The sequence below is a fragment of the Heterodontus francisci genome, chromosome 4, assembly GCF_036365525.1.
Source record: "Heterodontus francisci isolate sHetFra1 chromosome 4, sHetFra1.hap1, whole genome shotgun sequence".
Classification (NCBI taxonomy): domain Eukaryota; kingdom Metazoa; phylum Chordata; class Chondrichthyes; order Heterodontiformes; family Heterodontidae; genus Heterodontus; species Heterodontus francisci.
In genome coordinates, this window is record NC_090374.1 from 40,248,358 (window position 1) to 40,274,756 (window position 26,399).

Genomic DNA, 26,399 nt, shown 5'->3' on the forward strand with positions numbered 1-26,399 from the left:
GATTTACCCTCCTGCCGAAGTGGAATCTTCCAATGTGGAACAGGACGAGGTTATTTGAAGTCTTCACAGCCGTCCAATGGGGAAATAAAGGTTCTTCAACAGTAGGACAGTCAGTAGTTTATTTCAGAAGTTGAAGTGATGCTCTTCTCCAGCTGTTCAAGGACAGATTAAAACCAAAATTGTTCATATCAGAGAACATCTTTGTCAGGGAATAATCATTTTTCTTTTTAGAGAGTTAAAGTGAGAGTACAATGCTATCAGGAAATAAAAAAGGTCAACAAAAATTATTTTAAACTAAGTCTTGCTTTGAATAATTTATATGGGGCATTTAAATTGTCAGTGGATGGTACCACATAGTTGAAGAGCACAGGTTCAAATGCCCTCTTTCCCCAAATCATCCTCCCAACATCACACTTTCACCCTTAAGAACAGTAGCATGTAGAGCAGAGGAGTCAAAGTTCCTGTCTGAAGATGGGGATGTAAAATCATTTGGGCAGTCTTCTGCTCTTGTGAGTTGACAGCATTCTGTATATCCCATATTCTTAGACATAGAAACTAGGTACCTGGGAAAGGGATGAATTGAGAAAGGGGAGAAAATGGGAAATGCTTAAATGGGTATACATCTCCATAAAAATTGTCCTGATATTAAACAGAACTTTCCAAGAGCCAAATCATAATAGAGTTGAAAACCTTCAGCAAACAACACGGGCTAAAGAAGGAATTAGTGCCTGAATTGTATCCTTTTTATTTTCAACATTTTCATTAAAGGATGTTCACGTATTTGCTTTGGAGAACGAGAATGTGAAGAAGGATACTGTGCATGGACAGCGAATTTACCTTGTCACAACATATACGGAGCTGTGGTTTTACTATCAGTAAGTGACTATATCATGCTAATAAGGCATAATAGAGGTTGTTTTAAGTGAATTTCAAGGGTAGGGGAAGCTTAAGCTTTCCTTGTGAGGCTTTGAAGCACTGCTGCTCCACCAGCCTTGATGGAAAGAAAAACTGAGTTCTTTCAGCCTGATTGCATTGTGTCTTATTGGTCCTTTCTCCTATTTTGATGTGTACTGCAAATTTTGAGATTTCACTTACAATATTTCATTCCAAGGCAATGATGTAATGCATTATAAATAGCAAATGTTTCAAGACTCCCTCTAGTATCCTGCTTATAGCCTACTTCCAGCATGAAAAGTCTCAATTTATGGCTGCTCTCGTTTTCTGTCAATGAACTAATTTTCTCTCCAGTATTATATTTTATCTTCTATTCCATGACTCTTTACCATAAGCATTAGTCACTATTCTAGACTTTGACAAAAGCTTTCTGAAAATCCAAGTGTACCATATCAACTATATTTCACTGCTCATCATGCTTGCAACTTCTGCAAAAAACTCTAGCAAGTTAATTTTAGCCTGACCACTATTTCCTAATTTCATACTGACTTACCTTTTAACACAACGGTTTTATGTTTTATGTTTGTCCGGCATTCCCGGCAGCAAGAAGTTGTCATAATGTCTGCTTCTGCCGCAATTCCCATTTTGCATGCGATTTTGTATATAAATGAGCCATGCGGCAACGGGCACAGGGGACACATGGGATCATGTGGCGGGGGCAGCCTTTCATTGGTGGAACCTGCCATCGCTGCCCCAAGCACCATGATCACCACAGATTAAATAAATTCTGTGCTTGCAGCCTCAAAGATCAGCAGTCTTCCTTTCATGTAAGTATCTTCAGACTACCTTAAATTGAAGCTTTTACTTAAATCAAAATGTTGTTGCCTCCCTTATTTTGTGAAAGTCACCACCAACTTCACATCATTTATTTTCCCTGCAGCCAAAGTAAATCACAGGTTAGCCAGCAGGCAGCTTCCCATCCCATGGTTCAGTGATGCTTCCCTGCAGATAGAGGGAAAAGCCCCTCCAGCCTCACCAAGGCAGCCTGGATGGAGGTAGCAGAGGAGGTCTTGAACTTTGGTGGGGTGGGGTGGGGGGGGGTCACTCATAGAACATAGGTGCAGTGCCACAAGTGAATCAATGACTTGCTCAGATCAGCGAGGGTAAGTGGTCTTGGTGAAGCAGCTACATTGTTTTCCTTCCTTGCTCCGTGTCTTTAAGGCAGAGGGTACACAAGGAATGCAGTAGAATGCGTGAGCAGCCTTGGTGCCATTCATTAAATGATTTCGCATGAAAATGAAGATTGACATTGTTTATGTGCTTGGCTGTGTCGTGCAAACGCCACTGCAGAATGAGTGATGGTGATACATGTATGCATCAGTTGTGATGCATCTTTTACCATGTCATTAAATCTGCACTGTCTGCTGCAGGATAAACGAAGCCACAACCAGTGTGACCGTGTTAGAACGGAAGGGGGAGTCCTGACATAAGGCTGCTCACCACAGTTGAGGAGGAGGCGTCAGAAATCGCGAGAGAGAAGGGAGGGTGGGCAAGTGGAGATGGTGAGGCAGGAGCCACAAGGCTGAATGCAAAGCCGCAATCCGCCACTGCGCTGGGGGAACCCGGAATGCCCGTAAACCCACCACCGACTTAATTCTTCTAACATTTCCCGCTGTCAGGAATCTGAAAAAAACACTTCCCATCTAATTATATCACCCCGCAAGCCACCAAATCCACTGTGGCACAGAGCATAAAATTCCCCCTGTATGTTTCTCTAGGTGCTTTGTCAGTAGTTTCAAAGGTGCTCACTACAACAGATGCTAAACCTACCAGTCTGTGGTTTCACCTTTTTTAAATAATGGAATTAACTTGGCTGCTTTGCAATCCTTAACAATCTGTCTTGGACGTGGTAAATTTTACAAAAATGTTACTTAAACATTGGATGATATCAGTATGTAAGCAGAGGTGAATTTTAGTAACTGAACAAGTATAATGTTCTCTTTGTCAATACTGTTTCAAAGTATTATGAAAACTGAGCTATACAGCATCGGCCAATTGAATTGTGTTATTCTTGTATGAACTAACCACTCAATTGAGGATGTGCCATTGTGGTATAGATACCACGGTTTTTAATTGACTTGTGTCTGTAAATTGTTGCCTGGACTAATGTACAAAAAAAAAAGTTAAAAACAGACTTAACAGATTTGCATGACTGAATAGCTACCAACTGCAAGAAGAAGGTATTGTATGATAAGATAACAAGAGTAAGGCATTGTACTGATCATGTTAGCTGAACTGTGGAAATATTTATGTTTATATTTTAGGAATTCAGCGTAATAACTTAAGGGCCTGGAGTTTCTGTTCAATTGCACTGGTTGTTTCAGCACAATTCACGAGAAATCAGTGTAAAAGATTGTGGAATTTTAAGCACACTTTTTGTTCAGAGCAACTTGAGTTTCCGCAAACGTTTGTTGTAATTTTAAAAACGTTGAATATAGAATCTGGCACCATCCGCAAAACTGTCCATGGCCCCAAGGTGAATTAATCAACTTTGGAAATTTCTGCTGACTGTGCTCGTCTGCAGGCCTTCAAGAAGGTTCTGAAAATTAAACTTTTAGGTGCAAAAGCATAAATGGGTGCGTCTGGAAAGGTTTTGAACATAATTATTTTTTAAAAATTTACTATGAAACTGATTATTGTACCCCAATCTAACTGGAAAATAGTTTTGTATATTTTTAAAATGTCATTTTCGGTAATTTAAAATTTGTTACTCATGGGTGGTGAACTGGCATTGTGATTAAATATACTTATTTTTTAATGATAAACTCATTTTCAGCTGTATTAATGAAACTACCAATTTCACTCTTCAATATATCAAGGAATAATTTGCAAAACAAAATGAAAAACAATTACATTTCAAAACGCCACACAATTGCATTGGTTCATGGCAAATTTTGTGTTCAGCAATATGCAAATGGGTTTGAGCAGAAACTCAGGGCACTGGGGGTGGGGGGGGGAACCTTTCAAAAGCAGTCGCACTTTTTGGCGCCAGTTACACCCAAGCGGAAACTCTACCCTAAAATTTGCGTTTGATTATTAATTTCTCCTTGTGTGGAATTGTTTATAATTCTTTAGGTATGATCATGTCGTGAATAGCTGTGCCAGTAGTCAGGAAAACTTACAACCTTTAAGATTTAAAAGGGTAAACTTTAAGCTGCTTCTTGAGCATGCAAGATAGAATTGCCCAGACTAGGGAAATTACTTATATGACCCAGATCGATTATATATAATCTGTTTATGTCAGTTATATACGTTTAGGTCGCTTATATATGATCTGTTTAGGTCGCTTGACTAAAGCTTTACGAAGAGGCTTTTAGTATTGGAATGGCTTATTGTACGGTCTGAAATCTAAATTTTGTACTAAATTGTTTTTAATAAGGTTATAACCTAATTCAAATGGTCTAACAAGTCGTACTTAATTATTAAGACTCGTAGATGCAAGCCAACCTACTGTAGATACTCCATGCCAGTTATATAGTTCAGTGCATATGTATAATACTCCTAGTTTCCAATATTTCATGGTTGTTTTTCAGGAAATACCGAAATTCATTAATGCATTGCTATGAAGTAATTCCCGAAGGGTCTGTCTGCCATTTGTATTTTGACTTGGAATTCATTAAACAAACAAATCCAGAATGTGATGGGAAACAGATGGTAGCAAAGTTAATTCAGGTGCTGATATATTTGTATATTTTTGTGTTCGATCTTGGTTTTCTCCCTGAAATACTTCATTTAGTTTAGAGCAATTTCAGTAGATTTAAAAACTTTGCATTTATATGGTGACTTTAATGCAGAAAAACATCCCAAGATACTTCACAGAAGTGTAATCACATGAAAATCAGCACAGAGTCAATAACTTTTCAAGAGGGTCTTAAATAAGGTGAATGAGATGGAGAACAAAGAACAGTACAGCACAGGAACAGGCCATTCGGCCCTCTAAGCCTGCGCCGATCTTGATGCCTGCCTAAACTAACACCTTCTGCACTTCCGGGGCCCATATCCCTCTATTCCCTTCCTATTCATATATTTATCAAGATGTCTCTTAAACGTCGCTATCGTATCTGCTTCCACCACCTCCCCTGGCAGCAAGTTCCAGGCACTCACCACCCTCTGTGTAAAAAACCTGCCTCGCACATCCCCTCTAAACTTTGCCCCTCGCACCTTAAACCTATGTCCCCTAGTAACTGACTCTTCCACCCTGGGAAAAAGCTTCTGACTATCCACTCTGTCCATGCCACTCATAACTTTGTAAACCTCTATCATGTCGCCCCTCCACCTGCGTCGTTCGAGTGAAAACAATCCGAGTTTTTCCAACCTCTCCTCATAGCTAATGCCCCCCAGACCAGGCAACATCCTGGTAAACCTCCTCTGTACGCTCTCCAAAGCCTCCACGTCCTTCTGGTAGTGTGGCGACCAGGATTGCACGCAACACAGAGTTCTTGGAGGGTTATAGGACTGGAGCAGGTTACGGAAATAAAGACGTGTGAGGCCATGAAGGTAAGTTGCTGAGTACAGGTGTAATAGGCAAATGGGACTTGGTGTAGGTTACCATATGGGTAGAAAAACTTTAGATGAGCTGAAGTTTGTGGAAGCTGGAAGATGAGAGGCATACTAGGAGAACATTGCAGTAGTTGAGTCTGGAACTAACAAGGGCTGACAAATGGATAAGGATTTTGGCAACAGATGGTCTGATGCAGTCAGAAGTGAATGATACTGAGTGAAAGTGGTCTTTGAGACGGAGAGAAAACGGGGTCAGTAGTTCAGCTCAAGGTTAAATAGGATGCCGTGGTTTTAATCAGTTTAGATGAACCTGAGAGGGAACCAGAAAGATAATTGATGGCAAGGGTATAGAGTTTGTGGCGAGAGCCAAATATTTCCAGTGTTTAATTTATCCAGGACTCGATGTCAGACAAGTAATCTGACAGCACAGAAGCTGGGGGATGTAGAATTGCGCAACCTGAGTGTTCATGTGGAAGCTGGTGACATATCTTCAGATGATGTCGCCTAGGGGCAGCATGTAGTTGAGAAAGAGGAATGGTCTAAGAATAGATCCTTGAGGGACTTCAGAGATAATCACCCCTGTCCTATCACTCCTGTGCTTGATGTGCTTCATTGGCTCCCACCCCTCCCTACCTCTGCAATCTCCTCCAGCTCCACAATCATCCGAGACTTGTGTGCAAAGTTATAGCTCATGGAATAAAAGGGCAGTAACAACATGTATATGAAATTGGCCTAGTGACAGGAAATAGGGTAGTGGTTGATGGACGTTTTACGGACTGGAGGAAGGTTTGTCGTGGAGTTCCCCAGGAGTCAGTGTTAGTACCCTTGCTGTTCCTGATTTATTTTAATAACCTGGACCTTGGTGTACAGGGTGCAGTTTCAAAATTTGCAGATGATACGAAACTTGGAAAGATTGTGAACTGTGAGGAGGACAGTGTAGAACTTCAAAAGGACACAGACAGGTTGGTGGAATGGGCAAACATGTGGCAGATGAAATTTAATGCAGAGAAGCATGAAATGATTCATTTTGGTAGCAAATAAAGGATACAATTCTAAAGCAGGTGCAGGAGCAGAGAGACCTGAGTGTTTATGTACATAAATCATTGAAGGTGACAGGACAGGTTGAGAGAGTAGTTAATAGTGCAAACAGCATCCTAGGCTTCATTAATAGGGGCATAGAGTATTAAAGCAAGGAAGTTATGTTAAATTTGTACAGAACACTGGTTTGGCTTCAATTGGAGTACTGTGTCCAGTTTTGGGCGCTGCACTTCAGGAAAGATGTGAAGGTATTAGAAAGAGTGCAGAAAAGATTCATGAGAATGGTTCCAGGGATCAGGAACTTCAGTTACGTGGATAGATTGGAGAAGTTGGGACTGTTTTAAAGTCATACAGGTTTACAGAACAGAAACAGGTCCTTTGGCCCAAAGTGCCTGCGCCGACTGTCAAGCACCCATCCAATCTAATCCCATTTTCCCGCACCTGGCCCTTATGCTATGGCGTTTCAAGTGCTCATCTAAATACTTCTTAAATGTTGTGAGGGTTCCTGCCTCTACCACCCCTTCAGGCAGTGTGTTCCAGATTCCAACCACCTTTTGAGTGAAATTTATTTTCCTCAAATCCCCTCTAAACCTCCTGCCCCTTACCTTAAATCTATTCCCCCTGGTTGTTGACCCCTCCGCTAAGGGAAAAAGTTTCTTCCTATCTAATCTATCAATGCCCCTCATAATGTTGTATACCTCAATCAGGTCCCCCCTCAGCCTACTCCGCTCCAAGGAAACAACCCCAGCTTATCTCGTCTCTCTTCATAACTGAAATACTCCAGCCCAGGCAACATCCTGGTGAATCTCCTATGCACCTTCTCTAGTGCAATCACATCCTTCCTATAGTGTGGTGACCATAACTGTACACAGTATTCCAGCTGTGGCCTAACCAGCGTTTTATACAGCACTAACATAATCTCCCTGCTGTTATACTGTATGCCTTGGTTAATAAAGGCAAGTATCCCGTATGCCTTGCTAACCACCTCATCTAACTGTGCTGCTGCCTTCAGTGATCTATGGACAAGCACCCCAAGGTCCCTCTGACCCTCTGTACTCCCTAGGGTCCGACCATCCATTGTATATTCCCTTGCCTTGTTAGTTCTCCCAAAGTGCATCACCTCACATTTCTCTGGATTAAATGCCATCTGCCACTGCTCCGCCTATCTTAGCAGCCCAACTATATCGTCCTGTAATCTAAGGCTTTCCTCCTCACTATCTACGACACCACCAATTTTCATGTCGTCTTCGAACTTACTGATCATACATCCTATATTCACATCTAAATCATTAATGTACACTACAACAGTAAGGGTTCCACCACCGATCCCTGTATACCCCACTGGTCACAGGCCTCCACACGCAAAAACAACCCTCGACCATCACCCTCTGCGACCTTCCACTGAACCAATTTTGGATCCAATTTGCCAAATTACACTGGATCCCATGAGCTCTTACCTTCTTAACCAATCTCCCATGCGGGACCTTATCAAAAGCCTTACTGAAGTCCATGTAGACTACATCAACTGCTTTACGCTCATCCACACATCTTGTCACCACCTTGAAAAATTCAATCAAATTTGTTAGACACCATCTTCCCCCTGACAAAGCCATACTGACTATCCCTGATTAATCCCTGCCTCTCCAAGTGGAGATTAATCCTGTCTCTCAGAATTTTTTCCAATAATTTCCCTACCACTGACATTAGACGCACAGGCCTATAATTACCTGGTTTATCCCTGCTACTCTTCTTGAATAATGGTACCACATTCGCTGTCCTCCAGTCCTCTGGTCGCTCTCCTGTGGCCAGAGAGGATTTGAAAGTTTGTGTCAGAGCCCCTGCTATCTCCTCCCTTGCCTCACATAGCAGCCTGGGATACATCCCATCTGAGCCTAGGGATTTATTCACCTTTAAGCCTGCTAATACACCTAATATTTCCTCCTTTTCAATGCTGATTTGATCAAGTACATCACGACACCTATATTGTCCCTCTCCACAGTGAACACAGATGAAAAGTAATCATCCTTTGGAGAAGAGAAAGTTGAGAGGAGATTTCATAGAGGTGTTCAAAATCATAAGGGGTCTGGACAGTGTAAATAGGGAAAAGCTATTCCCCATTGGTAGAAGGATCGATAACAGGAGGGCACAGATTTAAGGTAAATAGCAAAAGAAGCAATGGCGACATGAGGAAAAACTTTTTCACAGAGCAAATGGTTAGGATCTGGAGTGCACAACCTCAGATTGTGGTGAAGGCAGGCTCAATCGAGGCATTCAAGAGGGAATTGAATTGATATCTGAAAAGGTAGAATGGGCAAGGCTACGGGGAGAAGGTGGGGGAGTGGCACTAGATAAATTGCTCATTTGGAGAGCCTGCACAGACACTATGGGCTGAATGACCTCCTTTTATACTGTAACAATTCTACGATATCTGCGCTTCTTCATTTCTGGCCTCTTGAACATCCCCAATTTTAATTTCTCCACCATTGGTGGCCGTGACTTCAGTTGCCAAGACCCTAAATTCTGGAATATGCTCCCTATACCTCTCTAACTCACTTTCCTCCTTTAAGACACTCCTTAAAACCTACCTCTTTGGCCAAGCTTTTGGTCATCTGACCTAATATCTCCTTACATGTCTCGGCGTTTCTTTTTATATAATGCTCCTGTGAAGCTCTTTGAGATGTTTTATTATGTTAAAGGCACAACACGGATTAAAGATTGGTTAACATGCAGAAAGCAGACAGTTAGGAATAAACGGGTCATTCTCATGTTGGCCGCTGTGACTAGTGGGATACCACAGGGATCAGTGCTTGGGGCCCAGCTGTTCACAATATATATCAATGATTTGGATGTGGGGACCAAATGTAGTATTTCCAAGTTCGCAGATGACACAAAAATAGGTGGGAATGTGTGTTGTGAGGAAGATGCAAAGCAGCTTCAAGGGGATTTGGACAGATTTAGTGAGTGGGCAAGAACGTGGCAGATGGAATATAATGTGGAAAAATGTGAGGTTATCCACTTCGGTAGGAGGAACAGATGTGCAGAGTATTTTTTAAATGGTTAGCGATTAGAAAGTGTAGATGTACAAAGACACCTGGCTGTCCTTGTCAATAACTCACTGAAAGCTAATGTGCAGGTGCAGCAAGCAATTAGGAAGCTAATGATGTTTTAGCCTTTATCGCAAGAGGATTTGAGTACAGGAGTAGTGAAGTCTTGCTTCAATTGTATAGAACCTTGGTTAAACCGCACCTGGAATAGTGGGTGCAGTTTTGGTCCCCTTACCTTAGGTAGGATATTATTGCCACAGAGGGAGTGCAACGAAGGTTCACCAGACTTATTCCCAGGATGGCGGGACTGACCTATGAAGAGAGATTGGGGAAACTGGGCCTGTATTCTCTAGCATTCCGAAGAATGAGAGGTGATCTCCTTGAAACCTGCAAAATACTTATAAAGGGATAGACAGGATAGATGCAGCTAAGACATTTCCCCTGGTTGGGGAGTCTAGAACCAGGGGACACAAATTCAAAATAAGGGGAAAGCCACTTAGGACTGAGATGAGGAGAAATGTTTTTACTCAGAGGGTTGTGAATCTTTGGAATTTTCTACCCCAGAAGGCTGTGGAAGCTCAGTCATTGAGTATGTTTAAAGCAGAGATTTACAGATCTCTGAATACAAATGACAGAAGGGGATATGGGTTAGTGTGGGAAAAAGGCATTGAAGTGGAAGATCAGCCAAGATTATATTGAATGGCAGGGCAGGCTCGATGGGCTGAACGGCCTACTGCTCCTATGTTTCTATAAATATGAGTTGTTGTTGTTACAGCATGGAGTTGGGAAGAGAAGCTATTGCTGGAGATGTTCTGGTATGATTGGATAGGTAAGAATAGAACTCAACAAATGCAGTCCCATTGAGTTTGACAATGGAGCAGAGGTTCTGGGACAAGGTTGTGTAGCCGACTATGTCAAATGGTGCAGAAAAGTTGAGAATGATGAGGCAGGATAGTGCACCAGGGTGATGGTGACAGAGGATGTCATTTTGATTTTGATTATAAATACAATTAAATTGATAACATTTAGTAATCAATTTTTGACAAATATAAATACTATTTTTTGAGAAGAATTAAGTTTTAAATGGTCCTTGTAATCCTTTCATTCTGTCTCAAAGTTCTCTTGGGTATAAGGTTATGTGAAACAGAGCAGAAACTACAAGATCACCAGTATCCTCCACATACCGAAGATTACCACTGGGGAAAGCTTCCTGGACGGCTATAGTGTGAAGATGTTTTTTAAGTCTGTTTCTCCTTTTTTGCACTGCAGAAAAATGCGTCCTTTGGGCTAACTTACTAACTAGAGAAATAGACTTGCAGGGCTACAGGGACGAGCAGGGGAGTGGGACTGACTTGATAAGCTCTGCAGAGAGCCAGCATGGACTCAATGGGCCATATGGCCTCCTTCTGTGGCGTAAATGTCTATGATTATCACAATGTACTTGTAATGAGTAAGGGCATTTGGCCCATCTTAGTTCATCTGTTCAGAACAACTCTACATTTTCCTCTTTGCAACAATTTCTTGTTTGTTTAATGATTCCAGGGTTTTAGCCTCCACTGTGCAGTTTTCCAGTCCATTCCACATTGTTGGCTCATTTTCAACACCCCACCCCTCCCATTTCTGTTCCTATGCGAAAATTCAATGTTCGCTCCTGCAAAATGTGGAGAGATAATCTAACGTCTCATACACATTTTTAAGTATATAACTTTAACAATTATATAATAACTTGGTGGGTTTTGCATGTTTCCTAGCCACATATACCACAAAAGTTTCAACATAAATCCCTGAATTAACAGATCTCACTCAGCAGGGGAAATGGAACTGCAGTCGGTCTTAGTGTCCCTGGCCTAGTGGAATGAAGGTTAGCTAGGTTTCGTACGTTTGATTACTGTCTGTTGACCAATGCTGGAAAATGGGAACATATGGATATTGGATGAGGAACAGTGATGCTCTCATAGTTTAGTGACTTGCCAACATGTAAAAAAAGAGCAGTTGTCTTGGGTAATAGAGGACTGCTGGTTACTGTGGAACTGTAACCCCAACTAAGGCACTATTCTCATATTCCTGAATCACATTTAGTTTTACATTTGAAATAAAGTATTCCCCTACGTAGAATTTGTATTGTAGTTGATGGATTACCAATTGTGCAATGTCCGACGACAGCTGCCTTGAGTGACAACCAGCTTGTAGATAAATGTGAAAAGGGCAGCTTCCTGATAAATGAGATCTACAGACGCGAACACTTCAATATTATACACATTCTTTAGTAAATACGATTGTATTAATTTTGCTAGAACATTGTAAACAAAGATTTATGGGTACATGACAAGTTCTGTCATATTTAAATCAAATAGATGGTACAGTTAAAATTATGCAGTACAGTGAGAGTTTAGTTTAGAGACCATACAGCACTGAAACAGGCCCTTCGGCCCACCGAGTCTGTGCCGACCATCAACCACCCATTTATACTAATCCCATATTCCTACCACATCCCTACCTGTCCCTATATTTCCCTACCACCTACCTATACTAGGGGCAATTTATAATGGCCAATTTACCGACCAAACCTGCAAGTCTTTTTGGCTTGTGGGAGGAAACCGGAGCACCTGGAGGAAACCCACGCAGACACAGAGAGAACTTGCAAACTCCACACAGGCAGTACCCAGAATTGAACCCGGGTCGCTGGAGCTGTGAGGCTGCAATCACTTTTAAGTATAGAGTTTATGTCTTTAGAAGGACTTGTGTGATTGTGATCAAACAGTAACAGTAAAATTTTACTTTTTATTCAGTATGTTTGTCGAAAATTGGGAGAAATGTACAACATTAACTGTTCAGTGAAAGATATTTTGAACTTGGACTCCAGTACTCATCAAAAATTTAGCCGCCATCTAGTATTTCATCTTCCTAATGCAGTCTTTAAGAACAATGTGCATGTTGGTAAGTCTTCTATGATCCTGTTTCTCTTAACAAGGTTTGATGTCATCACGTCACAACAAAAGCAAAATGGGCCACTGTCAATGGGGGTAGACAGTGATACCCATGCTATATCCAGACTCTGACTAATGTTACTTTACCTCCAGCATACTGGGATGTGATTGAGTATTTTCCAGCTACTGTGGCTGATGGGGAAGGGCCAGAATGAGCAATAGTGAGATTGGAAAATCCTATACAGATCCATATAGCCAAATCTACACCACTTAGTGAACTCAGGTTAATAGAGCTGTTAAGAAGGCATATGGTGTGTTAGCTTTTATTAGTAGGGGGATCGAGTTTCGGAGCCACGAGGTCATGCTGCAGCTGTACAAAACTCTGGTGCGGCCGCACCTGGAGTATTGCGTGCAGTTCTGGTCACCGCATTATAGGAAGGATGTGGAAGCTTTGGAAAGGGTGCAGAGGAGATTTACTAGGATGTTGCCTGGTATGGAGGGAAGGTCTTACGAGGAAAGGCTGAGGGACTTGAGGTTGTTTTCGTTAGAGAGAAGGAGGAGGAGAGGTGACTTAATAGAGACATACAAGATAATCAGAGGGTTAGATAGGGTGGATAGTGAGAGTCTTTTTCCTCAGATGGTGATGGCAAACACGAGGGGACATAGCTTTAAGTTGAGGGGTGATAGATATAGGACAGATGTTAGAGGTAGTTTCTTTACTCAGAGAGTAGTAGGGGCGTGGAACGCCCTGCCTGCAACAGTAGTAGACTCGCCAACTTTAAGGGCATTTAAGTGGTCATTGGATAGACATATGGATGAAAATGGAATAGTGTAGGTCAGATGGTTTCACAGGTCGGCGCAACATCGAGGGCCGAAGGGCCTGTACTGCGCTGTAATGTTCTATGTTCTAATATTTTGTCAGCCTTAAAGTGTTTTTGGTCAGAGTCATAAGGCTGAAATTTATACTTCCACTGCTGTAATCGGTAGTGGACATAAACAATGGTGGTCTGCCCCTGTGGGCTGCACACCGTGGAGCCCCGCCACGATATTAAACGCAGTGGCTCATTTAAATGGCCGGGGCGGACCCCCCAAGCCGCCCCCAATGAAGTGGAGAGGGCAGGCTGTCTGTCCCAGCAATGGCGTCAGCTGCCTTTGCGCAGGCATTGCTGCCATTTTTAAAGGGTTTTGAGCCCTATCATTGCATTTAAATATTTAAAGGAGAATGGATTTTTAAAAAATTAAATGAATTGATCTTGCTTTTCTCCCACCACCCCGCCAACAACCATAAATTTAATTCCTTGCCCTTTCCCTGCCCAAAATACTTATCTTGTGCACCTGATCTTCCCCACCTCCCTCAAAGTTCATAAACTTTACCCCTTCCCACCATTCCCTACACCAATGAAATGACTGATGCCGCTCCACCACCCACCCCCACACTGAAAAACTTACCTGCTCCCCCCTCCCCAACAGTGTTCTGCCTTGGATCGGGATCTGAAGACACAGGAGTGCCGGCCACCGGCAATATTGCTCCGGGATGGATGGTGAGAGCGCAACACTAATCAATCCATTTATTTACATTTATTAACATATTTAAATTGGGCTCCCGTCACCAAGCAGCCGGGGGGGGGGGGGGGGGGGGGCCACTATGGGGCCTCGCCACCGCCGCTGGCAATATGGGGCCAGGCCTTCCCAGCGTCGAGGTCCGTAGTGGGCCTCTCCCATAGGCATTTTCGGATGACCCCCAATGCCGGGGTGTCTGTAAAATTCAGCCCATATTAAAAAGAGGCAATGTCAGAGTCATTTACAGCGAAGGAGGCTATTCAGCCCATCGAGTTCATGCCAGCTCTCCATGGAGCAATCCAGTCAGTCCCACTCCCCCACTCAATCCCTGTAGTTCTGTAAGTTTATTTCCTTCAAGTGCCCATCCAATTTCTTTTTGAAATCATTGATTGTCTCCACTTCCACCACCCTCGTGGGCAGCGAGTTTCAGATCATTACCACTTGCTGTGTAAAAATTTTCTTCCTCACATTCCCCCTGCATCGCTTGCCCAAAACTTTCAGTCCATGTCCCCTAGTCAAATTATAAAAGTTTTATTTAAATATTATATCTTATTAAATTAAGTACAGGACAATTTTCATCTGTTTAGAACTGGATGCAACAGCACTTTCCCTTTGTCTATCTGGGGTTGACCAAAGGAAAGCTCCAGAGAGCCCTTAAAGGGCCGGAGGCATTTTACCCACCTATTTTTAATATGCAGCATCACAGCTCATTTCAGTACTTTTTTATTAATATTTAGATTATGAAAAGTCACATATTTGAAAAGATTTTTGGAGGATTTTTATGTTAGAACAGTATGTAATCTTGATATTGCCAAATATTGGCTGCTAATTTATTGGAAAACAGACTGTAATTGAGGCATTTTTAAGACTTCAGTTGAGAAGGATGAGCTGAAAAAGGAGACTTTTATTTTTTTTAAAGTTACAAGCTTTCAGGAGGGCTATGAAAGCAGCAAAGCATCTGAGTTCAAGTTAGAGATCTGCAACAGTTGGCAAATCAAGTTAAATTTAACCAACTTCCTAGTGGTTTTCTTGATTGAGCAGGTACATAATGAGGAAAATGTGCAAGGGAGATCAGCAGACTACAGAACTAAACAGCCATTATGCCACCAACCATATTTGGACACTGAAATATCGGGCTGAATTTTATCAGCGCACCGCACTCCGCGGCAGCGCACTGTGAGAGTGGCAGCCTTCCAAAATGGAAATGCCGCAGCACAGCCCCTGCGATATTATGAGTGGGGGCTGATTTAAATAGAGGGGATGGAGCGGCCGCCCCCAGTGACAAAGAGGGGGCGGACGCCGCAAAGGCATCGGATGCTATTTTAAAGGCCTTTAAGCCCTTAGCAAAAATGTAGATTTTTAAGGGTACAGTAGATGTGCTTTATTTTAATAAATATTTAGGAGATGGAGGCCCTTCCCCAATAACCCCCCCCAATGGTCTTTTCATTGCACAATATTAACTAAACTTACTTTATTCCATACCCGAACTTCACCCCCCCCACCCCACCACCTCCAACCTTCCAACATTTTCCCTTCAACCCTTTCCCACCATCCCCACAGCCAATAATTGTTTTCCACGCTCTCCCGCCCTGAAAATATTACTCCTCCCCCTTCCTCACTAGTTTCTCACTTCCGAACTCCAGCTCATAAAATCAGCCGGGGCCTGACCTTTTTCCCACTTGGCACCAGCTAACCCTGCAAATCTGTGACCTTTTGGGTAGTGAGGACCTAACTGAACAAGCAGCTGAGGAGTTTGGCTAGTTGAACTCCAGTATTCCCCTTGTACTTTTGAGGGTCTCTAAACCATGGCTATTACCAAGCTGTTCCTAAATGGGTTATGGAGAAATTGTGCCTTTGGTAGCAGGAATATTAAAACATTGGCCTGGATTTTGTAGTCAACGGGGAAGAAATTGCGCTTGCTGTTCGCCATACTTACAGCTGCCTACTGACTTTTCGCAACGTTTGAGTGGCAATTTTTGATTCCTAGAGATCATTTCCAGTGTGGCACCCTCCACAGGGGATCCTGTGTAAGCAGGACAAGGAGCAGTGTGTGTCTTCAACCAATCAAATTGAAGAATCGTCACTGAGCCACACGGAGTCTATACCAGGAAGTATAAGTTAGAATATTTAATTGTAAATTATGTACAGAAAGCAAAATAGAGAGGGGAAGAAAGATGGGATTGGAATAGAGAGATAAGAGACAAAAAAATTTTAAAATATATATTTCCAACAATAAATAAATTCTGAGGAATGAGACTCCACATTTATAAAATTAAATTTTCAGTACCAGAGAGGTTGCTTTACAGTAGTTAAGGCTTATCACACACAAAAGTTCATCTTGCATCTGAATGCACCAGCCCTAACTTTTTCTGGTGTGTTTTGTGGGTTAAGTATGGCAACTTCATGTCCTTACATTGATCTCAATGCTGAATCAATTGGTGAGGTACTGTTGTAGCGCAGCTTGTGGAGTGACAGGGCAAATTGGACAGCGACTTGTGAATCTCCGTGTTTAACTGTGCATGTGCAGACTCCAGAGGTTGCAGTTCACTTTACTGCATAATAACAGTGAGTGCCAACAGCCCCACTGTTATTAAGGCAAAATCCAGACCATTACTTGTATGGAATGTTCAGTAGTTTGATACAGAGACTTGTAAGAATGGTGATGGGTTTCCACATGTGAAAGAGACCTGGCTGTTCAAAACAAAATGTTCCAAATGCCTTATTATAAAAGAAATTGAAATAATTGCATCTAACAAATTATTGTACATGTGATTCGATAACCATACTGTGACTATGGAATTTGTTTTTTGTTTAAGGAAATTTTATAAGAACTACTTTGCAGCCCGTGATTAGATTATTGGAAAACAGATCTGGGAGAATTGACCAAGATCCTAGTGACAGTGCCTTCCAGTCAACCAATACATTTATTCCAGTCACTCCGGACAAGAGGAAGCATTTTAATATGGATGGTTCTGAAAACTCCTCCTCAAAAAGGATTAAATGTACATCGTGGGAAAAATCTGAGAAAAGCAATTTAGATACAGATTTGTCATTTCTGATTGTTAAAGATAAATATGGAAGTAACCAACTCTTTGTGGATCTAGGTAAATGCTTACTTTTTCATTTCAACTTTATGTGCAGTTAATAATCAAGCAATAACTGATTCCTGCTATAGGTGCCTGAGAATTGAAGATAGTAACTGAAGGAGGAGATGCTCAATTAGTTAGCTAGCCTCAGTTTGCCAATACAGTACAGGTGATGTGGAAGTTGAGAGCAGATTGTGTGGCACAGAGAAACTATGGGAAAATACATTTTAATTACATGGAAAGCTGTTACAAAAAAGATGTAGTTTCTCAATTCAATATTTAGCTTTTAAAAACATTATTAAAGTTACAAGTAAGGAAACAGAAGGGTGGCAAATCAGCAGGTACATATAGTCTGGCCGGATCTATAGGACTTCATACATAATGCTTCAGGATTCACAAATTCATCTTAACCCATTGGTGAAATCCACAAAACAATAGACATTCAGAAACAGAAATACAAAAGGCAAAATACTGCAGATGCTGGAAACCTGAAATATAAATAGAAAATGCGGGTCTGCTGACAGTTTCCAGCATTTTTTGTTTATAACTCAAACATCTGTTACAAGAAGTTTGGGAGAAAGACCATTGATGTATTTGACTGTTTTCCTCTGATTAAGCATAGCTGCAGTTTGTACGCTTGAGGCAATTCCCCAAATTAAGATTCTACCTCAACTGTTCCATTTTCTTGCTGTAAAGTGTAACGTGACAGATTTGTGCTTTGCTTTGATTTTTTTTTGAAGGTGTGTATACAAAGAACAGAAACTTCCGACTGTATAAGTCATCCAAACTGGGAAAGAGTACTTCTTTTGAAGTTGCTGAAGACAACCAGTTTGTTCCCAAGCCTAAAAGGAATGTTTCTAGGGAGGAGCTCTTTTTTCTAAACTCTCTGGTCAGTAACGTCAGGTATGGCATTGATGAAGTTTAACACTGATTTAAGAAAGAGTAGGGGGAAGGGGGAGGAGACATTGTTTACAATATAAATGGGTTTTTTCATTCTTTCATGGGATGTGGGCATCGCTGGCAGGCTAGCATTTGTTGCCTATCACAAGTTTCCTGTGAACTGAGTGACTTGCTAGGCCATTTCAGAGGGCATTTGTGGGTCTGGAATACAAAATTGGCTCAGTGGCAGGAAACAAAGGGTAGTTGTTGACAGGTGTTTTCGTGACTTGAGGGCTGTTTCCAGTGGCATTTTGCAGAGCTCAGTACTGGGTCCCCTGCTTTTTGTGGTATATATTAACAATTTGGATGTAAATTTAGGGGACATGATCAAGAAGTTTGCAGACGACACAAAGATTGGCCATGTAGTAGATAGTGAGGATAGCTGTAGGCTGCAGGAAGATATTGGTGGTCTGGTCAGATGGGCAGAAAAGTGGCAAATGGAATTCATCCTGGAGAAGTGTGAGGTGATGCATTTGGGGAGGTAAAACAAGGCAAAGAAATACACGATAAATGGGAAAATACTGAAGTGTAGAGGAAGTAAGGGATCTTGGAGTGAATGTCCACAGATCCCTGAAGGTAGCAGGACAGGTTGATAAGGTGGTTAAGAAGGCTTTTTGGAATCCTTTCCTTTATTAGCCGAGGTATAGAATAAAAGAGCGGGGAGATTATGCTGGAACTGTATAAATCATTGGTTAGGCCACAACTTGAGTACTGTGTGCAATTCTGGTCACCTCATTACAGAAAGGATGTGATTGCACTAGAGAGGAGATTTACAAGGATGTTGCCAAGACTGGAAAATTGCAGCTATGAGGAAAGATTGGATAGGCTGGGGTTGTTGTCCTTGGAACAGAGAAGGCTGAGGGGAGATCTGATTGAAATGTACAAAATTGTGAGGGGCCTGGATAGAGTGGAGGTGAAGAGCCTATTTATCTCAGCAGAGAGATGTGACTAAGGGCCATAGATTTAAAGTGATTAGTACAAAGATTAGAGGGGAGACGAGGAAAATGTTTTTCACTCGGAGGGTGGTGAGGGTCTGGAACTCTGCCTGAAAGGGTAGTAGAGGCAGAAACCCTCAACTCATTTAAAAGGTGGCTGGATATGCGCCTCACTGCCGTAATCTGCAGGGCTACGGGCCAAATGCTGAAAGGTGGGATCAGACTGGGTGGATCGTTTTGCGGCCGGCACAGACACGATGGGACAGGTGGCCTCTTTCTGTGCTGTAAATTTTCTCTCTCCCTATCTTTATCACATCCAATACTTCACACTCCTCCTCCTTAACTACAATATCTGCATCGTCCCCCTCTTTTGTGAAGACAGACGCAAAGTATTCATTAAGAACCAATCCAACATCTACCGTCCCTTCACATAGGTTACCTTTTTGGTCTTTTATGGGCCCTACTCTCTCCTTAGTTATCCTCTTACTCTTAATGTATTGATAAAACATCTTTGGGTTCACCTTGATTTTGCTTGCCAATATTCTTTCATGCCCTCTCTTTGATTTTACCCCTCCACTTTCTATACTCCTTTCGGCTTTTTGTAGTATTGAGTTCTCAATGTCGAACATAAGCTTGCCTTTTCTGCCTTGTCTTACCCAGTAAGCTCCTCGACATCCATGCGGGCTCTATATTTGGCTGTGTCACCCTTTTTCTTTGTGGGAACATGTTTACTCCTAACGCCTTGAATCTCTCCTTAGAATGCCTCCCACTGCTCTGACACTGATTTACTTGCAAGTAGCTGTTTCCAGTCCACTTTTGCTAACTCTCTGCTCCGTTTAGTAAAATTGGCCTTTCCCCAGTTGAGAACTCTAATTCCTGTTCGATCTCTGTCCTTTTCCATAATTATGTTAAAACTGACTGAATAATGATCACTACCACCAAAATGCTCTCCCACTGCCACTCCTTCCACCTGCCTATCTTCATTTCCTAAATCTAAGTCGAAAACTGCCCCCTCTCTTGTTGGACTTGCTACATACTGGCCAAAAAGGTTCTCCTGAATGCACCTCAAGAATTCGGCTCCACTAATTCCTTTCACACTAAAACTATCCCAGTTAATATTGGGCACGGATGCCAGTCTTGCTGCATTTCTACATGGACTGCTTCAGTATCTGAGGAGTTGCGAATGGTGTTGAACATTGTGCAATCATCAGCGAACATCCCCACTTCTGACCCTAATGATTGAAAGAAGGTCATTGATGAAGCAGCTGAAGATGGTTGGGCCTAGGACACTTCCCTGAGGAACTCCTGCAGTGATGTCCTGGAGTTCAGATGATTGACCTCCAACAACCACAACCATCTTCCTTCGCACTAGGTATGACTCCAACCAGCAGAGAGTTTTCCCCGATTCCCATTGACTTCAGTTTTGCTGGGGCTCCTTGATGCCATACTCGGTTAAATGCTGCCTTGATGTCAAGGACAGTCACTCTCACCTCACCTCTTGAGTTCAGCTCTTTTGTCCATGTTTGAACCAAGGCTGTAATAAGATTCTAGCTTCAGACTTGCTTTCCTAGTTTCACAAGACAGCTAGTTTTCATTGTTTTCCTTAAATTTGTATTGTTGCACATAAATTAATCCTACTTTTGGATTAAATTTTAAAAAAAAATTCTATTGGATCAATCAAGTAAAAGTAATTATATTGATATTTTCACACACACCATGCCTATTTTTGTGTTTGAACAAACTATTTTCCTGATGACAAATTTACTGTTTTCTTAATTTCTTCAAATAATTGTATTGTATGTCGTAATAGAGGGGAACAATAATATTCAAAGAGCACAGTAACTAGCATTTATTGATTTGGACGTTTTTGTGATCCTGACTCGTCAATGAAGTGGTTGAAGATTTTAAATTGGCCTATAGAAATTCCAAGTTCAATCAAGTGATGAATGCTAGATCATAGTTATCACAAAATGTCAGGTACTGATATAATTAAATTTAGGTACGGTTTGTAAATTTGTATGATCAAAATACTGTTAAAATTTCAGATTTTCTGATGGCTTGACAATTCTGACTTGTGATAGCTCAGATACAAAGAAATCCAAAGGATGGCTTGCTCAAGATATCCCATATCTCTCTGCATCAGGTATTCAGTTTGCTAATAATCTGTTTGCATATTACTTAGATGGATCATCAAAGTAGTCCTTTAATATGCTGTTTCTTTTGGCTGTGTATACTTACAAGGATTATGACATTAGTTATTTCTGCTCAACACCAGTAGTATACATATTTTACTATAATAAAGAGCCAAGTGGGGATTTTCTCTATGTTTTGGTCTTGACTTCTCAGAATTAAGTAGAAAGCATTCAGTAGCAGTTATATCCTCATACCCATCTAACTGCTGTTATCTGAACCACTGACCAGTGCATTCATCACTTCCAAGTTTTTAATGTGTAAACCAGCACGATGATCATGTTAATCTTTGCAGTCTGAGCCTTTGGTTAAAAATCTTGGTCCCACCCCCAAAGTGAAGTCTGGAGGATTGAAACATGTCTCTGCTAATTTAGTGAAAACATGTTAAAATATAGGATAGGTTAAATTAGTAAGAAGTCTAGAAAGAATTAAAATAGGATCGATAGAATTAGAAAATGGGGAACAAAAATGACAAAAAAATATTTTAAACTAAAAGTAAAATATCCTGCATTCTAAAAAGTGGAGACCTAGGAATAAGCAGGAAGGTGGGTTAGAAATAAATTGAGGAGCAAGCAACCGGAAATGTTCAAAGCCCATTAGAGAGGGGTAAAGCTAAGAGAGGAGCTGATGGAGGAGAGGAATTCTATGAAGAAAATAGGACACATAAGGACAAGATAGTTGCATTATGCATCTACCTGGAATTGATTCTCTGGCTGTGGTTGCTCCATACCATGAACCTGACTAAGGTACGACATGGTTAACCCAGAACAATTGGCAACATGCATTGTAAGTACCCTATAATTCTATTTATCTACAATCTTGGACACAAAACTAGATAGTTTGACTGCTTCAAGTGTTTTAGTTTTTTAGAATTATTATAATAATATCGGAGTGGCTTTGTTATTAAGGAGATTAATTGTGTCAACACAATAGTTGAGCTAAGAACATCCAGAAATACATCATCTAGCAATAACCCGATGATTAAGATAGTCATGCCTATTTCAACCTGAATATTAAAAACGTTCCTAACGGGTCTGATTTTAGGTGCCATTCATTAATGTTATCTCTTGAGTAATAAACATGGCTTTTTACACACCAAATTTCACAGAGTTATTTAGAAATAAATGTAATAAATGTTCACCCTTTCCTGCTGTAGCGTGTGTATTTCAGAGAACTGTAGCTGAATTCTGTTTTACAGATACAATGGTCGGTTACCATTGTTCACCGTACCCAGAGATTGATAGTTTTATCACTGGTCAAGTAAACAAAGGAGGAATACAAGGTGGTAAGTTATTTTTAATCGCATTAACCATCAATATTACTGCATTATTAAACCTTACCGCAAAGCAGAACGTTAGTTTGATCTTATACTGTGCTTTAATAATAGCTTTAAAATAATTTAATTTCCTCAGTCTTGCGTCGATGGAATTATTTCTCCTCTGAAGAACTGATTGTTTATGACATTAGCAAAAACCACTGGTGCGAGAACATTGGTAGATCTCATAAAAGCAACAATATTATGTAAGTGCAATTCACACAATTGTTACATGATCTAAGCAGCACTTTCTGCAATCACTGGAGGTACCTTCACTCAATATCCAACAAGTCAGATTCCTCCCCAGCTCCATAGACTATGCAGTGAGTGGTTGAACCATATGACCATGAGAGCTTCAGGATTAGATTCACAGTCCTATGTTAGTCAAAATTATCCTGACAGGATAGCAGTATGGAATTTAAAGTTGCCTCAGCAGCTTTGGATTTAGAGGGGGTATAAGTGGCTGGGCTTCTCACTCGAGGTCACTGTCCAGTGACATCTGCTGAAAGGTTTGCATGTGTTGTCAGGCAAACCCCCCAACTGCCAAGACTGAGGAACATATGATTTCACCACATGAACATTAAAACTTAAAACTGCAAGCCCCCTGACTGGGAAAATATTTGCATAGTACCAGACAATGTTGAAACAATGGGGACCCAGTAGTTGCTTCCCCATTACACAGAAGTGGTTAGATGACTAACTGACTGTTGCAGAGGTTTGAACTGAGAGTTTTAAAATTGGAGAAAACAGGATTTGAACTCAAAGCCGTGTGCTCAGGGACTGAGAACATCTCCTCTCCTGTGCCTGCCTCCATCTCCCTCCCACAGAACTGAATCTTGTGAAGACAAGTAAATTCAGACAGAAAAATCTCCTACGTGAACAAGGTTTACGAAGAATACTGGGCCTCGACGAGATGCAAGACCATACCTTCAGTCAAGGACTACTGTGAGCTTGAGAAACCAGTAACAAGATACTGCCTCAAACTCTTCTACTTATCTTTTCTTCTGCTCTTTTTTTGTCCCTACTTGCATGTGTATCGTGTGTGCATGCTAGCGTGGGCACGTCGTATATCAGTAGGTGTTCACCATATTAGAGTTTAAGTTTAAGCTTTAATAAATTAATCTTTAAACCACAGAAAGCCTGTTTGTGCTCATTTCTTTGCCTTATAATTGGAAAGTTGTGAAAAAGGATTCACAAAGGGGGAGCTCAAAACACAGTGCATTTAAAATTAAACCCTGTTTCAATAAGACCAGGTGAAGATAGTAACAGACCCCTAGACGCATTTCTTACCTGGCCGTAACAGCGTAGATAACCATGAGGGTCGGTCTCATTGGCAATGCTCACGTGAATAGTAGCACATGAATGAGGTATAGGAGGATGATCACTGCTTGTGGAAGTACACTCCAGCAAGGAGTTCACACTTTCAAGAAAGGAGGGAAGGGAAGAAAAAAAAAATCAAATTACAACTAGTTAACCTGAGGTTATCATGAAATAAAATTAGCATAATTTAACAATTATACATTTACTGTAAAACTGCATTTGCTATACTATCACATTTATTGCTCCCACCCTCAAATCCTGCCATTATATGGATAGCCAGAACCTCCAGAAACTTAATATTTGAGTATTGCTGAAAATAGAGACATGTTGTTGAAGCTTTTCATCTTGCACTCATCAGGACAATCCGCAAGACTACCAATATAAGGGGAAACAACAACTTTATACTGTATAAGAGAGTGCTGATTGGTTGGCAAGTGAACTCTGATTTAGAGGCGTTGCCATGGGGAATGCAGAATGGCTGTCACTACTGTTACGACCAGGTGAGAAAGGTGTCTAGGGGGTCCCTTTTAGCCTTCACCTGGTCTTATTGTAACAGGGTTTATGTTTTTAAGCACACTGTGTTTTGCGCTGCCCCTTGGTGAATCCTTTTCACTGCTTTCCAATTATAAGGCAAAGAAATGATCACAAACAGGCCTTCTTAGGTTTAAAAAAGAAAAGTATAATTTATCAAAACTTAAACTTTAATTCGGTTAACGCCTACGAATATTCACCGCGCCCCACGCTAGCATGCATATGCAATATGCACATGCAAATAAAGACAGAAAAGAGAAGAAAAATAAGAGGTTTGAGGCAATATCAGAAGTTTCTTGTTACTGTGCTTCGTGCTCACTGTAGTCGTCTTGCTTTTCGTTGGGGCCCAGTATTCTTCTTAATCCTTGTTCACTGTAGAAGACCTTTCTCTCTTAGGGTTCACGTGTCTTCAATGGGTCTTCAGTTCCATGAGAAAGAGAGAAAGATGTTCTCAGTCCAGGAGCAAAGAGCTTTCTGAGTTTTAAAACTCTGCGGCAAGTTCAAATTCAAAAAATTCCAACAGCCAGTTAGTCATGTGACTAAAGTAGTCTGACTCGGACTTCTGTGTATTGGGAAAGCAGGGACTGGTTCCTTTGTTCCAACAGTGTCTGCTAGTATGCAAAAAAAGGTCTTTTCGCCGAGGGGCCTGGCAATTCCTTGCGATAGGCCCCCTTTTCTTCCCCGCAACAGTTTTAAGTTATAATGTTCATGTGGCGAAATAATGTGTGCCTCATTCTTGGCAGGTGGGGGCCTGCATGACAGTAAACATGGACAAACATTGCAGCTATTTCAGCTTAACAAAATAAGTGACAGCCATTCGCTGGTTCATTCCTCAGGGCAATGCCTTGCCCAGTCAAGCTGCCTGGTTTAAATTTCAAACAAAGCTTGGCAGTTAACTGTCAGCCACTGTAAACTGGTGCATTCTCCATGGCAACACGTCGACCAATCAGAATTCACTTGCCCATCAATCAGCACTCTCTTCTCATACAGTATAAAGTTGTTTTCCCTTACATTGATATTCTTGCATATTGTCCTGATGAGTGCAAGATAAAAAGTTTTGACAACATGTCTCTATTTTCAGCAATACTCAAGTTCTGTACTACCAAACAACTATTTAACTTAATATTGCTAAAACTGAAGCTATCCTGTTTGGCTTGTGCAAAGAAAAATCCCTGTGCTTGTCCAACACTATCCCCTCCTAAGTTTCTTAATCACCTAGTAGCAAAATGCTACTGTATTTTGGTGATCACTACTGTTTCCAAGCAAAAACTGGAATCTCCATATTTCCTAAAGTGCATTGATTTCACATGCGCCATGGAGAGGTCACTCCACTGACCACCTCCAGGCGCGTATCCATTGTCTCTCGAGATAAGGAGGCCCAAAAGAAAGAAGAAAGAAAGAAAGTACCCATTTCCAAATGTATGCAACCTTTTGAAGTTTTAAAAGAGCCACGGAAAAGTTGCAGCATACCTTCAGTAGGATGACACCAGGATGAGAAGGTATGAGCGACTGTATTCTCCTACAGGACACAATCTCTACAAACTACTTAAATGAGTCCACAGCAGCCTTTCGTTTTAATACTTTTTTTTGTCATTAAATAAGATAACCTCTACCTCCTGCACTATATGAAAGGCTTAACTTAAAGCCCTACATCCAGTTAGGTTTCCCTCTAACATTCAGTCCTAGTATTTGTGAAATTTTGTGATGAAAAACTTTTTTTTTAAAAAGTTTTCATTTATTTCTTTTGGGGGGGGGTCGTGGTGGTATGGAATACAGTTTGAGTTCTGCTGCTGCTTTAATGGCTAGCAGCAAAATCGCAGTACCTACTTGTGGGATGCCAGGTAGGGAATCATGTATTCTGTAGCATTTTCTTATTTTGTAGGATTGTGGTTGACTTGAAGAGGGAAATCTGGTACCAGAAATGCTATGATCCTGTGTGCCGAGCTCAGAATTTCAGGTCTGAAAGTAAGAATGCATCTTATTCCATTGAAATGTTACCATTTCATTATTTAAGCCGGTAGTCCTACTGTATACTAACTTATTCTGAATTCCTTTTGGAT

At 41.2% G+C, this 26,399-nt stretch overlaps 1 protein-coding gene and 1 long non-coding RNA gene across 6 annotated transcripts in view; one reads left to right on the forward strand and one right to left on the reverse strand.

Moving 5' to 3' along the window:
* The window catches only part of primpol (primase and polymerase (DNA-directed)), a 36,770-nt gene that overhangs the window by 3,701 nt on the left and 6,670 nt on the right, over positions 1-26,399 (forward strand). For all 5 annotated transcript variants that reach the window (XM_068029391.1, XM_068029392.1, XM_068029394.1 and 2 more), the window contains exons 3-11: positions 769-875; positions 4,488-4,626; positions 12,326-12,473; positions 16,840-17,127; positions 17,850-18,012; positions 21,029-21,126; positions 22,372-22,458; positions 22,586-22,694; positions 26,222-26,304. In XM_068029391.1, the coding sequence (XP_067885492.1) occupies positions 769-875; positions 4,488-4,626; positions 12,326-12,473; positions 16,840-17,127; positions 17,850-18,012; positions 21,029-21,126; positions 22,372-22,458; positions 22,586-22,694; positions 26,222-26,304 (1,222 nt within the window). The remainder of the gene's footprint in view (positions 1-768; positions 876-4,487; positions 4,627-12,325; positions 12,474-16,839; positions 17,128-17,849; positions 18,013-21,028; positions 21,127-22,371; positions 22,459-22,585; positions 22,695-26,221; positions 26,305-26,399) is intronic.
* On the reverse strand, positions 27-26,398 carry LOC137368978 (uncharacterized). The gene is made up of 3 exons (XR_010974847.1): positions 26,167-26,398; positions 23,779-23,908; positions 27-152 (listed from the first exon to the last, which is right to left on the reverse strand). It is a non-coding gene; the product is annotated as an uncharacterized lncRNA (long non-coding RNA).